The 16,208-nt window shown below is 40.9% G+C and overlaps 1 protein-coding gene across 1 annotated transcript in view; it reads left to right on the forward strand.

Moving 5' to 3' along the window:
* The window catches only part of DNAAF9 (dynein axonemal assembly factor 9), a 67,288-nt gene that overhangs the window by 9,254 nt on the left and 41,826 nt on the right, over window positions 1-16,208 (forward strand). The window contains exons 3-11 of the mRNA XM_042812081.1: window positions 2,712-2,831; window positions 3,608-3,732; window positions 7,480-7,576; window positions 9,005-9,111; window positions 10,585-10,662; window positions 12,388-12,486; window positions 13,076-13,131; window positions 14,137-14,272; window positions 16,065-16,146. Of these exons, the coding sequence (XP_042668015.1) occupies window positions 2,712-2,831; window positions 3,608-3,732; window positions 7,480-7,576; window positions 9,005-9,111; window positions 10,585-10,662; window positions 12,388-12,486; window positions 13,076-13,131; window positions 14,137-14,272; window positions 16,065-16,146 (900 nt within the window). The remainder of the gene's footprint in view (window positions 1-2,711; window positions 2,832-3,607; window positions 3,733-7,479; window positions 7,577-9,004; window positions 9,112-10,584; window positions 10,663-12,387; window positions 12,487-13,075; window positions 13,132-14,136; window positions 14,273-16,064; window positions 16,147-16,208) is intronic.

A 16,208-nucleotide genomic window follows, 5' to 3' on the forward strand; every position in this document is an offset into this window, starting at 1 on the left:
AATCTGACCTGACTAATGTAGTCTGAAGAATTTCTCACATAACTTCTGGTTAAGCAAGAATGTCTTTCTTACAAATGCTTTAAAACAGTCTTCGAATTCATACTTGGCTTGACAAAAATGTCTTGATTCCTCCTGACATTTGTGCAAAGCAGATAATCTTACACTTTTTCAGCAGTCAGCACATGTTATATTTTTTCCTGGCTATATTTAATGACCTGGACTTAATGTATTTCTCTTGCCCCAGCTTTAGTTTGGCTAATTACAAATAATCCTGGGTCTGATATTTTAAAGTATTGAACGGTGGCATTGTGAACTCTTTGCTGGGGACAAAGGCATTGCAAATGACAGTAAAAAGGAACGTGGAGGTCAGGGGAGAAGAGATGTGTGTCAGATGTGTCTTCAGAAACCTCAGTGGGGCTGTGTTGCTGTTCAGTCTGTTAAGAAAACAGTATATTGACCTACCTAAATTACACTGTCACTTTTAAAAATAAACTGTGTTGCTCACAGTTTACCTTTTAGCTCTCTGTTAAATTGATCTGATTCCCAAGGATGTGTGTTTGGTTTCAGTAGGTTGTATCTGTAAATCTGTCTGTGGGTTGTAGCTCTTCTGATTGATCTGTAGTTTGATCTATCGTGTAGATAATACATTTTAATGGACTTTGACGTTTACTTTTCCTATCCCCTTCAGGGACAGTAAATCTTGCATGGCAGTTCCACAGCTATGTGATGGTTTTGAATGGCTGGCAAAAGGTGGCCTGTCCGTTTTCTCCAGCATCACCTTCCTGTACTCTTGTGGGCATTCAGCATGTTACAGAACAGCTCTTGGTTTTGCTGCAGAAGGGCATGCCACAAATGCTTGGCTAGGACACAGAAAGCAGCGCTTCTTCTCCCTCTAGGTTGTTTTTGTCAGCTTAGCAACTGGGAAATGGCAAATATGTGAGATGGCAGGGCTGAGTAACCTTTTGTTACTGAAGAAGGTGTCTGAATCTGTCCCTAGTCTGCTCCTCTTTATTTTTTTTGCATCAGTTCTGGTGTTCTTCTGATATCTTGCACGCAGTGCATCTTGCTGAGCTGACAGGCTTTCCATACCTGCCTGGCCCTCAGCCTGTTTGATGAACTGAATCAGCTTGGAGAGGCCAGATAAGCACTGGTTGCAGCACTGGCTGTTGGGCAGCAGTGGGCTGCTGGCCTGAGTCACTGTCTAGCAACGCCCTTGTGATGAGTTGGGAACAGAGATTACTAAATTTGCAGCTCTGCTGGAGCCAGATGGTGGGTTTCCTACTTGCTGGCCTTCCCCATTGTTCTCTTGAGGGCTCCTGATAGACTTTTTGGATGCATCTTATCTTTGTCATTGTCTCGTTTCCTGTTTATTTTCCACTATACGTAATGTTCCTTTAACTCCATCTGTAGAATAGCGCTAAATCCACAGCGTGAAAAATCCTGGCTAAAAAAGAGCTGGTGCATATGGATGCTTCTCTCAAATTCTTCCAATGATTACTACACCTTCTTAATAAGGACATTTCTCATTTTTCCTCTGATTTTTTTTATTTTATTTTTCTCCCAGATTTCTTATTCCTCCTTTTTCCTACTAACTCTGTTACTTTCTTTGCCTGTCCCTGCTGCTCAGCATCTGGGCTCCTTAGGCCTTGTGACCACAGTCATGAGCCTGGCTGGATGGAAGTGGCTGTGACTTTTGCCCCTTTTCCTTTGCTCAGCCCGCAGTTGGTGATGTCTTGTCAGATTAGTGTTGGGTATGGTAAGAGATGTTTGCTTGTGGAACATCAGTAGCCTCCTTGCAGAACAACTGATCTAACAGCTTGCTGTCACTGAAGGGGACCATCCTAACTCTTGCTTTGTTCTCAATTGATCGCTCATCTGATTGCCTTCAAAAGATGCTTCAGTTAGGCAAGTCAGCAGTAAACCAGATTATCTTCAGCGCATTGTGTGTGCCAGCTTTCAAATGCTATCCTGGATTTCAAGGTGACTGATTACATTTCAATAGTTCTCAAGAGCAGAGGGCTGGTTGCTTCCTGGGAGGGAGCGCGGAGGACTGAGTCTGAGGATTGTTCAGCTGAGTCGTATTTGTGCTGTGACCTGAGTTCCAGATGAGCTGCCAAGGCTCCCTTTTGTCAGGGAACACCTCCTAATGTGTAGAATTGGAGCATCGTGGAACGGTTTCAGTTGGGTCACCTAATTCCAATTTGTGTACCATGTATTTGGACAGAATACCTTTTTTATTATTTGTTTGAAGTTTGCAGTGGCTTTCTGGTGACTCAGGGATTATACTGTAATACTTGCAAGATAGTGTTTAATCATGTATTCCAAAGCAGGAGATTTAGGTCACAGGATTAGTTTGTTAGGAGGCTTCAATCAAGAACATATTTGTTAAAATGAGCACTGCATGCGACAGATGTCACGTTTGTATCACTAAGGTTGAAATTCTGTTGCTTCAGAACACTGCAAACTTTATTTAAAGCAGATCCTGTAGATTTAGGTCAAGGGAGGAGTGCGAGTGTGTAGCAACAAACTTGAAAAACTCCCTTTTCCCTCCCCTGCTTTTCCACTATGTTAAAGCAGAATGCTCCCTGACCGTGAGAAAGTGTTCAGATAAAACTCCTATTTAAAAAGCTTTCTTATTTGGGAAGAACCCAAATGTTTCAAGTGCACTGTATTAATGCAGAACATCTCACATTTGATTTTTGCTTTTGCAGGAATAGACAGCCGATACAATGAAGGCTGCAGGGAGCTGGCCAACTATCTGCTTTTTGGCTTGTATAATCAGAGTAACAATGACTTTGAAAGAACTGGTTTTCCTGAAGAAGTTCTTGATGGTAAGTTTAGCATTTTCACCCATTCTTTCCTCTTTCTGGAGATGGAATGAGCTGGGAAAAGGGACACAGCTCGCTCTAATTGTATGAAAACTTGATGGAGAGCACTCCCAAAGAGCTCTTGTTTTCAAATATACCCCACTCAGATGTTATGAACGTGGAGAAATGACTATGAGAAGTCCTGGTTCAGTCATGGTATGTTTGTTCATTTGATATCAATCAGTGTGTGATAAACCAGTGGAGTTTTAAAATACTCTTGGTTGTTTTTGGCTTTCACTTGAACATATTTACTCATTTTTGTAATAGTTGAAAGGCAGCCAATCACTGTGTGCATTATTCCTTTATTTTCTTTATACGAAGCTCTAAGTCTCCATCCTGTGTGCTGCAAGGCTGCTTTTCAGTTGGAGCAACCCCCTGATGTAATATCAGGCAAGAGCAGCTGTAGTTTACAGTTCTGAGTGCTCTGTGAGTGCTCATCTCTGACACTCTTGGCTTGTCAAAGGACAGGCTGATGCAAGTTCTTTGCAAGACTTCAGAATAAACCCACAGTTGTTCCAGTGAAAAGTACTGTTGTAGTTGGAGCAGTGTATGGCTGCCAACTGTTCCTTTTGAGGAAAAAAAAGAAGTGGGGGATGATTGTTTATTTAAATAGTTAAACAGTTTCTTTTAATGAGGTACAGTATAGGGAAAGTGTTTTCTGTTCAGTTCCTGTGTTCGTTTTGTGGTTGTACAGTTATGGAGTCCTGGTGCTGGAATAATGCTTGTTCTGGTTGTTGCAGACATAATCATACTAATCAAACCTGATAGTGTCCATCTGTACTGTAACCCTGTGAATTATAATCATCTTCTGCCATACGTGGCTTGCTGGAGGAACTTGCATTTTCACTGCCTGACTGAAAATGAGGTAAGTGGAAAAGGGGTGCAGATAAGACTTGCATTTCAGTAAAACCTTTCTAATGAACTCATTCAAAATGGAACTTTTACATTCTCTCTGGAATTCCTTTTCTATTTCATATTCCACAGGGAATGATCTGAATTTATGTATCATTTTAATTTTGCTTTGCAAGTGTTTGCAAGAAAAATATGTTTTGAGTACTCTGTATTTGCTGGCACATAAAAAGAAATTGCTCCCCCACTAATTTACTCTTGTTCTGATATGACTCAGTGATCTTTCAATGAGGAAAAACGTGGGCTAGAAGAAATGCAGGATCTGAATCACATACATCAGTCAGCATTGTGGTTTCCAATGATGGCTGTGTTTGCTATCAAAGCAGTGTTTTAATGCATTGCATGCCAATAGTTTTGGAATATTAGGAAAGATTGGCTTAGTTAGGCATTTAAAATCAGTAAACTCTATTATCTGTCTTGGTTTTAACTTTCAACTATTCCTTTCAAGTGGTATTTATCTCAGTAATGAGAAAGGCTGGGTTGTGCCACTCACTTCAATCAGAATGCGGCTACTGGATAAGAGTTTCATCTTGCACTTAAAAGCCAAGGTATTCTTAGAAGAGCTACGTGTATTGTAGTTATTCTAGTAATGATAGAAGAGTAAAGAATGGAAATAGTTGCCCATTCTTATTTTTTGCAATGAATGACAACAGGGAAGGTGCTTGCAGACAATCAGTTGCTTAGCTGCCAAGGACTGTGCCACTTCTTTATGTTTGCAGGATTACAGAGCAGCACTGTTGCCACTGTGTGCTACTCTGCAGCTAGTTCTGGTGCTTATTGAGGTGCAGAGTATGAGCCTTTGTATTCCAGTTGAGACTGGAGTAGTGTTTATTCAGTCCTACGAGGGCAAATTTCTCCATTAAGTTCTGTTACTTTTCTAAATTAGAGTGATGCTGAAATCTGTGAATGGTGTCTTAGGAGCCTTGATGGAAAAGGGTGAAACTAGTGGAAGGACAAATGGGGAGGTCAGGGAGGCAATCATTTTGTTCCCTTCTGCTTCCAGCTTGAAAGTGATGGGGGTTACAATTAATAATGTTTTTGTGGGGCTGCTTTCTAGTGAGATTATATCCCAGAACTATGAAATAATCTAGGTTAGAAAGGACCTTCAGAAATAATCTTGTCTAACCCTTCGCTTAATGCAGGGTCAGCAGTGAGATCAGATCAAGTTTTTATAGCTGGGTGTTGAAAACCTCCAAGGATGACGACAGCAAAACTTCTCTTGGTTGCCTGTCTTACCATTAGTTGGCTGTCCTGATGACAGAAGGTGTTTCCTCTTATCCAATCTGTGTGCCTTTTGTTTCAAACCTTGCTCTTTGTCATACAACCTGCCAGTGCATAGCACTGTGAAGAGCCTGTCTTTGTCATCTCAGTAACTGTTTCCTAGATGTTGAAAGGAAGCTATGAGGTGCAACCACAGCCTCTGAGCAATAGCAGAATCTCAGCCTCTCCCCATAGGATGAGTTCTCCAGCCCCTTGTTGTGCTTGGTGGCCTTCCACTGAGCTTATATAGCAGTCCCAGTCTTCTGGATAGGGTCCCATGAGTTCTGTGTGGTTAGCTGCTTGCTGTTAAGATGGAAACAGTTGAGCAACAGTTAAAACACACCATAGCAAAATCTTAAACCTTGACCTCCTAAGGTTTTCATGTTGTGAAACACACTGCTGAAAGGACCAATCTTGCAGCATGCCTGGAGGCAGTCAACCATGCATTTTGGAATGAGGAATGGAGGCATTCTTAACACACTGCTGCTAGCATAACTGCAGTCTAAGCTATTTTAAAATAAGCTGCATCTGCTTATGGGCTTTTGTATGATTTGTCCTGGTAAGCAGTCACCTTAATCACACAGTGGTAGCTTGAAATAATGATCCAGCTGCAAAGGTAAACTGTACAGAAACAAATGGGAAACTTTGGGACTTCTAATGCTGAAAATACAGGGTTTATTTCATTGCATCACACTGCTCATTCATGCAGCAGCACTTCCTCTCATTTCTTATGTATAAGAATTGCCAGTTTCCTAGATTACTTCTGAATTACTAAAAACCCCACACAATTAAAAGAATGCTGTTGTGTCAATCTTTAGATACATCCTGTTTACACAAAGATTGCCTGGAGTGGCTTTCAAGCAGCCTTCTTTTTTTTTGCCAGTGATGGAAATAATTTCTGCTTGCTTTTCTAAAAAGTGAAACACTGCTCTGGAAATACAGCAAGTAATGCCATACCTGGCCCTGTAACTCTGGATAAATCTGGCAAAACCTTTGTTTCTCCTTCCTTCCTTCTCTCCCGTTTGTCTGTAACTGAACCACAGGAATTTCAAGCAGTTCAGTAAATCCAAGTCTTGCAGCTGGGTTGTGACAATCCCTGCTATCAGTGCAGGCTGGGGGAGATGACAGAGCACAGCCCTGCTGCAAAGGACCTGGGGATAATGGTGGGGTGGCAGCTGGATGTGAGGCAGCAGTGTACCCTTACAGGCCAGAAAGCCAACTGGATCCTGGGCTGCATCCAAAGAAATGTAGCCAGGGCTCTGAGCTGTGGGTGTCCCTGTTTGTTGCAAGGGAACTGGGTTAGATGGTCTTTAAGGGTCCCCATCCAGCTCAAACCATTTTATTACTCTAACTTAAGTGGATATTCTGTCTTAGTGAAAGGAGAAGCATACAACTGAGGAATGCTTGTGTTCGAAATGGCTGAGTAAGACACGAGTTTATTGCCAAGTACGATAGGAATTGTATAAGCTTTCTGAGTATCATGACTGTACTGGTTATATACTGCACTGGTTCTTATATGTCTGCAATAATAGATAGCAAGCCTTTAGCATCCTGCCAGAAAACCAGTTCCTGTTCTGATGGCATTTTAAGTTTTGAGAAATTGGCAGTTCTTTAGTGCTTGGCTTTGACCTGAAACTTTGATCTGGTTTTCTGGGACTGAGTAAAGAACACATCATGGAGGAACTTAGGCTGCATCTTAAGTTCAGGCTTGTCTGAAATGAACTTGTTCTTAAAATAAATGTCTTGGGTGTAGCCTGAAGCTCCCAAGAGCTGCATATAGAAAGTTCTTGATCGAGTAATTTACCTTAGGCAATGTAAAGTAAAATAGGATAAAAGGTAAGCAAAGCACTTCTGCCTTTTGATCATGCCCTGAAAGGCAAGTGTCTCATGAAATGAGGTTGGCTGTGACTTTTTTCCTCCTGCTTTTCTTACATATGCTGCTCCTGCAGTCATGAATTAGTTCTCATTGCTTGCTTGTGACCTGAAGCATAACTAGTCAGTCTGTTGTCCTGTATTAATGCTGTTGATCTACTTTCTTTTTTCCCCACTGTTTTCTTTGTGGCACACCAGGTGTACTCTCAAAATATCTTTCACTGTTGAGAAATTGTCCAGGATTAAACAGTTGACTTTGAAAATATTTTACCAATAGCTGAAAAATACGGTATGCGTTTATGCCTTCATACAGCCTTATTAAAAACCTTGCTGTAAAGCTGGATTAAAAAATAGGAAAAGTCTCCATTGGCTTGAATGTGTCCGTGCCATGATGTAGTCTTCAAAACAGAGAGGTTGAAGAGGTTCTTTTAGTTTTTGGGAGCTGTAGGTAGTATTTTGGTGGATTACATGATATGACGCTTGCTGTGAGATTAAAGCATAAAAGCTCTACAATATATGTCCTCTTTATGGTAAAACTAACAGTCCAACTAATTTGAACGTTGTCTTTCAGTATGAAGATGAAGAAGCTGCAGAAGAATTCAAGATTTCCAGCTTTGTAGACATGGTTCGAGATTGCAGTCGCATTGGTATTCCATACAGCTGCCAAGGTAGGTTAGTTTGCTTTATGCTTAACATAAATGCTGTGCAGCATGCAAGTCAAGCAGTTCAAGAAATGAAGATTTCTTTGCCCTTGGTAAGAAATAAGGATTATTCTGGCCTTTTTTTCCTGCTTAGGAGTTGGGTTTCTTTCTGAAAAACGTTAGCCCATAGACTTCATGTGAAGAGTGAATGCTCTCAGTGTGAGGCAGAGAAGTGATTTGCATTCAGAGGAGTGTGTTCTGCTGCTACAGAAGTTCTCTGTTGAGACGGGAGCTTGATAAATGCCCCTTTATGTAAAGAAAGAATAAACATTTTGTTATGCAGGTTTCCTATTTTAGCACTGAAGAAACTGGGCTGTGTGGTGGCTTCCTGTTATGATCTGTTGCCAGCCTTGCATTCTGAGCAATTTAATCTTATATTGTTCAGTAAAGTGTATTTTGCTGTATCCCTAACAGTGAATAATGCTGAAGCAAAGCAATGCATGTGCTTACTCACTGTGGGGTTTTTCATCTGTGGTACAGTAGGTGAAAGGCAAGTAGTTTTCTTGGTTTGGGTTTTTTTTCCTCTTAAGAAGAAACTGGCTTTTTTTTTTTTAACTGTTCAGATTCAAAGCAGAGTACTTTCATTAGCTTTGTTTTCTCAGTAACAGTACTACGTTTTCTCTCTGCTTGTGTTCTTGAAGTTTAAACAGCAGCATCTGGAAACGTTGTAGGTGTTTGAGACCAGGTTGGATGAGGCCCTGGGCTATTTGGTCTAGTGCCACATCTGGAGGTTGGTGGCCCTGCCTGTGGCAGGAGGTTGGAACTTGATGATCTTCGGAGACCCTTCCAATCTAAGCCATTCTATGATTCTTTGCTTCCCCTAAGGAAAAGGTGATATGCTCTCATTGCCTGTGAAATCCTTAATGAATTGGGGCAGGGGGAAGGATGGAGGCCCTTTGTTAGGAAATCCCTGCAGGAAGTGTATCTTAAGGACAGTGATTATTCTTCGATTCAGATGACTTAGAGCTCCACTGGTGAGTTCTGCTATGCCAGACTGAACAGTTTCCCCTTCCCCCACCTAAAATTCTGACTAAAATGGGGGCAGTGACGATTGAACTGTTTTGAACTTATGGCCAAGGAATAGAAGATTTTGGGATAAGCACTGCTTCTTACCTGTTATCTAGAGTTTGAATGAGAAAAATGCTCTTGGAAACAGATTTTCAAGGAGGAGTAATACCTTTTCTTAGGCTGATAACTGGAAAAAGGGGTAAACTTGAGGTGTAGAGAAAGAAAAGTCTTCAAAAGCTGCCTTCCTCACAAAAACGCACATGTTTGAAGTTGGACAAACAAGATAATCAAGAGCCAGCCCTTATTAGAATCTCAGAGCACTCTAAGGTTGTACAGGAGCTGACAGTGTCTGTGAGAGAATGGTTATGTGAATCTTCTCTTTTGCAGGTCATCTACAGATCTTTGATATGTTCATTGTCGAGAAGTGGCCGATAGTGCAGGCTTTTGCACTGGAAGGAATTGGTGGTGATGGCTTCTTTACCATGAAGTATGAAGTGAGTACTTCAGTTTTTCATTTTCCTACGTCGTCCTTTTTGAAACAGAAGTAGATTCATGGAGTCACTTTTAGCCAAAAATGAGATCATTTGACTTGCTGCTCACATAGGCTCAGCTTTTAAATTGGGTGTTTTTCCACGCTGTGTTTTGAATGTCCAAGGATGGAGACACAAGACTCACCAAAAGACTGTTATGAGCTGCCCAATACTCAGTCCTGGCTAAATGGTTGTTATTCCACCTGGAGCCTTCTGCTGTGATTTAGAATGCTTTTCTTTATGTTCTGTGGTATCCTAATAGCAGACACACAACTCCTTCAGCTTTGCTAGTTGGGAGCAGATCTTTATGAGTGCTGTAAGAGAAGCTGCTTAGTAATGAATGCTGTGGAATGAGCTGAGAAAATGGCTGTTGCTGAGAAAATTGGAGCAGTGAGCATGTTACTTCACCTCTGAGCCATGTTCCAGCATGACTTCTTGCTTCCTTCCTCCTCCAAGTCATAAGGGGATTTCAAGTGGGAAGTGGCATTCTTAGCTTTTTACATAACTGCTTTTGCATGGTTCTCTGTCAAGCAGCTGCTGTGTGTCACAGGCAGGGAAAGGAAAAACAATCTGTGGAGGAAAGTGCATTTGGGATTGCTGTAAATGATCTATGAATTAGTACTTTCTCCATTATTAAAGTGGAATGGCTTTTCTTGATCCTCAAACTTAGCTTCCCTCTGTTGTGCATTCAATGCTGCTAAATTAGAATATCTTAAATCCACTGAGAGCTTGCTAACCTTTTTTCAGTATTTTTTGGGCACTTGTTCTCTTACACAACAACACTGTAGGAACTGTAAGAAATGTTGTGGGTGTTATGTGGTAGAATAAATGTTATGTGATTTGCTTGAGATACTGTTATCTGGTTTTGTTTGGGAAATGGTTGCCTTCATATTAGTAGTTGAAACAACTGTAAAACAGTGAGGCTTAGAGGGGACAGAGTACATGCAGAAGTCATTCAGATGCAGGTGTCCTTCAGCAGTGTGTTTTTGAAGAGTGTTATTGTATGCATCGTTTTAATGCTTGGAAGAATGCAGTGCTAATTGCCAGGTTCAGCCAGCTTTGTCTAAATGTCAACTTTGCATGTAATGTGAATGGGCAATTGTATAGCACCTGAAATCTGCAGAAAATGGACTTTTCCCTTCTGGTTGCACCAGCTGTCATTATTCCTAACTGTTTAATTGAGTTTTCAAAAGAGTTTTGTTTGAAAGATGGGAGCAAGGCTTTGTGCATGTTGAAGCTGATGAGCGTTCAGAATATTTGCATCCTTTCCAGTCCATTCCTTTGTAACCAGTAATGGAAAAATACTTCTAAATGCGGAGTTAAGGAGGGCTGTGGCTGGGCAGTATGCTGTAGGTCTGTTTTCAATGCATCTCAGACCTGTATGTGGGATGTTTCTCGTGGCACTTCTCACAGAATTACTTTTAAAATATTTTTCAGTTAATGGATGTCAGCGTTGATTTGTGGAAAACATACAGCAAGATGGATCCTGTTTCCTTGGAGGATTTGCTCTTTGAGGTAATACTGCAAACAGCTGCAGAGTCCACAGAACTTGAAAATAGCTAGACAAGGGTTCCTTGTAACTCTTAAAATCATAGAATGGCCTGGGTTGAAAAGGAACACGATGATGATGTAGTTTCAACCCCTTGCTGTGTGCAGGTCACCAACCAGCAGCCCAGGCTGCCCAGAGCCACATCCAGCCTGGCCTTGAATGCCTGCAGGGACGGGGCATCCACAGCCTCCTTGGGCAACCTGTTCCAGTGCCTCACCACCCCCTGTGTGAAAAACTTCCTCCTAATATCCAACCTAAACCTCCCCTGTCTCAGTTTAAAACCATTCCCGCTTGTCTTATCAGTATCCACTCCTGTAAACAGCTGTTCCCCCTCCTGTTTACATGCACCCTTCAAATATTGGAAGCTCACAAGGAGGAGGGCTCCCCAGTCCTATTCTGTAAGCTAAGCAAACCCAGTTCCCTCAACCTTTTTTCATAGGAAGATGCCAGAAAGTCTTAAAAAAGAGTCCCTAAACGGCATTATTCAGGTCACAGGACTGTGTACGAAGTACAGAGGGCTGTATGTTTGTGTGCATTAATCCTTCCTTTGTAGTAAGGGGAAAAACTGCCATACATGCAGCCGTTTTTCAAGGAAAGAACACTTCCATGATTGCTTCATAATTGCTTTAAGTGGATAACAGTGACACATAGTGGTTACCCTGGAGCTCTGTGAAATACAAACACACACTGTAAAGTGATTTCTCAGTTGAAGGAGGGCAGATCTCAGTGCTAGAAAATGGAGCCATGAACATTGTTTGTCTTTACATGAATTCTCACAATGAACTTCCTGCATCTCTGACCTACCATAGAATCATAGAATGGCTTGGGTTGAAAAGGACCACAATGATCATCTGGTTTCAGTTCCCCCTGCTATGTGCAGGGTCACCAACCTTGAATGTCTGCAGGGATGGGGCATCCAAAGCCTCCTTGGGCAACCTGTTCCAGTGCTTCACCACCCTCTGTGTGGAAAAAACTTCCTGCTCACATGTAACCTAAGTCTCCCATCTTAGTTTAAAATACCCCTTGTACGTGTTCAGGCGTTCAAAATAGGATGTTATTTCAGCTGGGACAGCTTGCACACCAACTTCTGCATTGATGGCAATCCCATCTTTAAATGTAGGTCAGATTTTCAGGGATCAAGGTTGCTGATTTAGTCTTCAGTTTCTAGTTTGGCAGCAAAATAAGCTTGTAATATGTTGCAGCTTAGGCAGTGAGTATTCTCTATTAATAATTATCATATATCATATATAATAATTGTCGCCTATTTGGAAGGGAGATAAACACCTGGGACCATTTTCTAGGACATAAGTCTATTCTGAAGCACAGTTACTTACCCTTCTGTTTTCTTTTAAGTCTTCAGCATGAAAATTATTGACTTGAAACTTTCTCTAAAACATTGAAATGGATGAACAAACTATTCGTACAATTCTGATTTCGTAGAACTGGATTTTAAAAATGCCTGGTTTTCTTAGAAAGGGCAAAGTCGAGTGAACTTAGAACATTTCATATTTATTTTTACTTTTTTAGTTAACAGCTAGGGGATATTTACATGTGTTTGTTCTTTCTGTGTCATTGAACAGACTCTATTCTGTACTGCATACAGAAGTGTAATTTGGGTTCATTGAGTAACATCAGTGACTTCTTACTCTGGTGTAGCACTCAACAGTTAATGTTGACTATTTTTCTTCTAGGATTTAATGGCTTTTGAACATCAGTGGACCAACTTTTTTGCTAATTTTGACACTGAAATTCCCTTCATTCTGGAACTATCAGAATCTCAGGCAGGGGAGGTATGCCTACTTCAGTTCCTCTTTGAAATACTGATGTCATCTATATAGAAGTAATAATAAGCATTCCAAGTTGTTGCTGTACTTCCCCTGTCTACCCCATCTCACCTTTTATGTTTGAGGAATCAAAACCTATACTTCAAGATCACCACTCATCTTATCTGTACATGGCACGGGACTGCATGATGTCATTGAGAGTGCTCACTGATAGTACAGCTTAGTTGCCTTAGATCTGCACAGCACATCTCTGTTTGTAGGTGGATCAAGTATCATTTCAGTGGGAGCTCCTCTTTGTGCACTAAGTTGAGGCTTCACAAGCTGAATCTCAGGCATGACTGGTTATAACATAGAATATGGATAAAAATAATGCAGTGCATTTGCTTCTTGCTTTTTTTGGTAGTGGCCGCTTTCTTTTTTTAAGCTTATATAGAACTTAATGGCATATAGGTTTGTTTACATAGAAGGGAAGTAGTTTTTGAAGGTTGAGGAAACCTAGAAGAAAATTCAGATTGGATCTTGATAATAAAGAGAATAAATCACATTCTATTCATTTGCTCTTTAATCAGAATGCTTTTTTTTTTCTTTTTCACAGCCTTTCAGAAGTTATTTCAGTCACGGAATGATCTCAAGCCATATAACAGATAACAGGTATTAGTCATTATTCCTTGTGAAATTGTGGTGTTGTGAGTTTCTTGAAGGTTATTTCCATGTTTCTGATGCCAGAAGGAATGCTTGTAATTCCTTTCAGGTCTGTTCCAATATTACATCTTGTCTTTGCATTTGTGCAGAGGCACTTTTACAAGGGATACCTCAGATTTTCTTGGGTTTTAATTCTGTAGATGCTACATGGAGAATGTCACTATAAGATCAAGTCTTCTTTCCAATATGATCAATTTCTTCATGGTCACATATCAAAATAAACTCAAGAACTTCTTTGAAAATTTGGATCTTCTGTTTATGATACATACAGCTAAAATATGAAGGTTGAAGAGGTCAGTTTGCTACTTCATGTCACAACACACAAAACCAACGTTTAAAACAAGACAGTTTAAAAACTCAATCTTGGCCTACATAAGTGGTGGAATTTAGGTCATCTTAAGTTTGTTTCGGCCCAGAATCTTCACCAAAGACAGGAGGGAGGTTTGTGTTGCAAAAGCAAGCATTCTGTTGTTTTGAGCTAAATAAAGGTTGCTTAGCTCCTCAGCGTCTGTGCAGATTCTTCTTTATTTGGAATTCCATGACACTGAACTAGCCCCACTGTTGATTGTTTTCGGAATTGTGTGTTATTATTCATTTAAGTAATGAAAAGCCTTGATCTCAGCAGCTGACTCGTGGGCCCCATGCCAGAAACTAAAACCAAACTGAGTTTGTTGAATTCTACTGTACTTATTTCAGGGTTTTGAGGTGTGCTGTTGTGTACTAAATAAATAAGACTGATTTATTCGAGTCCTTTTTCCTTTGGAACTTGGTCTTTTCAGTGGGAAGGTTTATGACTTTTATCAATGTAGCTGTATCAAGTTGTTTGTCCTATTCTAAGCATGAGGAATTGAACAGTTTGTCCATCATACTTGAAAGCTTGGATTTCATTTGTTGCTTCTAGTTTTCCTCCAGTATCTGGGTAGTAATGGCTTCTTTTTTTTGTTGTTTCCTCAGCCCCAGCCGGCAGCCTTTCGTTCTGTTTGGTAGCCACTCAACAAAAGAAAACTTGAACTCTGGTAATTTCAATTTTCCATCAGAAGGACACCTTGTTCGAAACACTGGCCTTGGTGGGAGCACAGCTAAACACATGGTGAGGTTTTTCAGTAAATTATCCAACACTTGAGGGGGAGGTGTATTTTGTTGCCTTTATATATTTTTGTGCCCTTAAAACACTTGCTTTCCATTAAAGACCTTAATGCAGAAGAACATATGTTACCTTAATGCTGGAACAGGCTGCCCAGAGAGGTTGTGGGTACCCCATCCCTGGAGGTGTACAAGGCCAGGTTGGATGGGGCCCTGGGCAGCCTGGTCTAGAATTAAATGTGGAGGTTGGTGGTGGCTCTGCCTGTGGCAGGGGGGTTGGAGCTTGGTGATCCTTGAGGTCCCTTCCAACCCAAGCCATTCTATGATTCTTAACAATCACATGCTTTTTTTTCCCTCTTTCCAACTCAGAATATCTGGATGCTTAATCATGGACTCCTGAAAGCAGTCCTTTAAAGGCTACTTTTTATTTCTCTTAAACTTGTGCTGTATATGTGTGGATGAGGGAGAGCAAAATATAGCTGACACTCGTCCTAGAAGTAAAATCATTATCATAGTGGCATACACTGCAGTTAACTCTGACACACAGAGTTTAATTGAATCTCAGTTATTTAGCTGTTTCTTTTAAGAAACAGCAAGTTGTTTTGGGCTTTTTCTTTTATAATGGCTTTGTAAGTACACAAGAATACGTATGTATATCCAGTATGTACATCCAAATTCCAGCATATGCTTCAGGAGCCAAACAGTTCCTAACTTTGAAAGTCTTTCTGGTGTTCAACAAATGTTAAGATTAAGCTGTAAGATTAACTTGTTTCCATTTCCAAGTAAAAGCTTAGTTGTAAAACATATGATGAGGTCGATGGCTTGTTGCACTACTGCGCAGGGGACGTAAGTGGGGAAGCGGCCCCAGGGAATTCAGATCCTTTGCCTGGCTGGGCTGGGTGCATCAAGAAGGTAACTCACAGCGAAGGAGGAGAGGTAGAGTGCAGCTTGTGTCGTGTAGTTCTCCCTGCTGGCTCATCTCTGTGCCCCTGGGAGTGTCCGTCAGTTGTGCGAGTCCAGAGTTTGTGCTGTTGAGGAGGTGGATGTGGTTGAGTACAGGTCATGCGGAGTGAACGTGTGATTGAGGGATTGATGTTATGATCTTGTCATGACATTTCACACGTAGCTGCCTGATGGATGGATGAATATGGGTACTCCGGGCACTTCACGTGTGTCAGAGGCCTGAGAAAGAAAGAGTTGTGTTAGCATTCCAGTGAAATCTCATTCACCATTTGCTGCCGTGACTTTATTTCTCTGAAGACACCTCCAGTTTTGTTTTTTCTCCCCATGTTAACGTTCCAGTTGAGTCCATGTGTGATCTCTCAGAATGCAAGTACAGTTTTTTTATGATGCAGTACCTGCTCCATCTCTTGTCTCACGATTCTGACGTTGTTCTTAAAAAGATGGTTTATTTACAGGTACAGGTGAAACTGTTTTAATAGGGTACCATGAAACTAGTAAATAAAGCCAAGTGCCAGCATAGTTATCGGAACCTGACACACTTCCCTTTTATGAGAAGAGCAGTTGGCATAGGAAGCTGAAAACATATTCTTAACACTTATGGAAGTCAGAGCTCATCTCCTTTCCAAAGCCTTTGAATCGTTCAGGTCAAGTAAAAAATGAAATAGACCTTTGAAAACGTAAGTAGTTCTTTTTAAACCAGTGAAGTCTGTGTTGTATGCTTCCTGTAGTATATCAGTTATTAGAATAATTAAGGTGAATTTAGTTTGTTGTTCATTATTACGCCAATTCTTTATTTCACTAAGGTCTCTCTATGTCTCATTAATACTGACCACCAGGTAGTGCAGTGTGTATCTCCAAAGGGACCTTTGGCTTGTTCAAGGACCTATTTTTTTGGAACCACTCACGTTCCTTTCCTGGGTAAGTATGTTAAGCACACCAGCTGGTATTCTAAGGTAGTGCTTCTCTTTGATTATTTCAGA

Source organism: Centrocercus urophasianus, unplaced genomic scaffold, assembly GCF_019232065.1.
Source record: "Centrocercus urophasianus isolate 14NV4802_14NV808 unplaced genomic scaffold, USGS_Curo_1.0 seq_13, whole genome shotgun sequence".
NCBI classification, from domain to species: domain Eukaryota; kingdom Metazoa; phylum Chordata; class Aves; order Galliformes; family Phasianidae; genus Centrocercus; species Centrocercus urophasianus.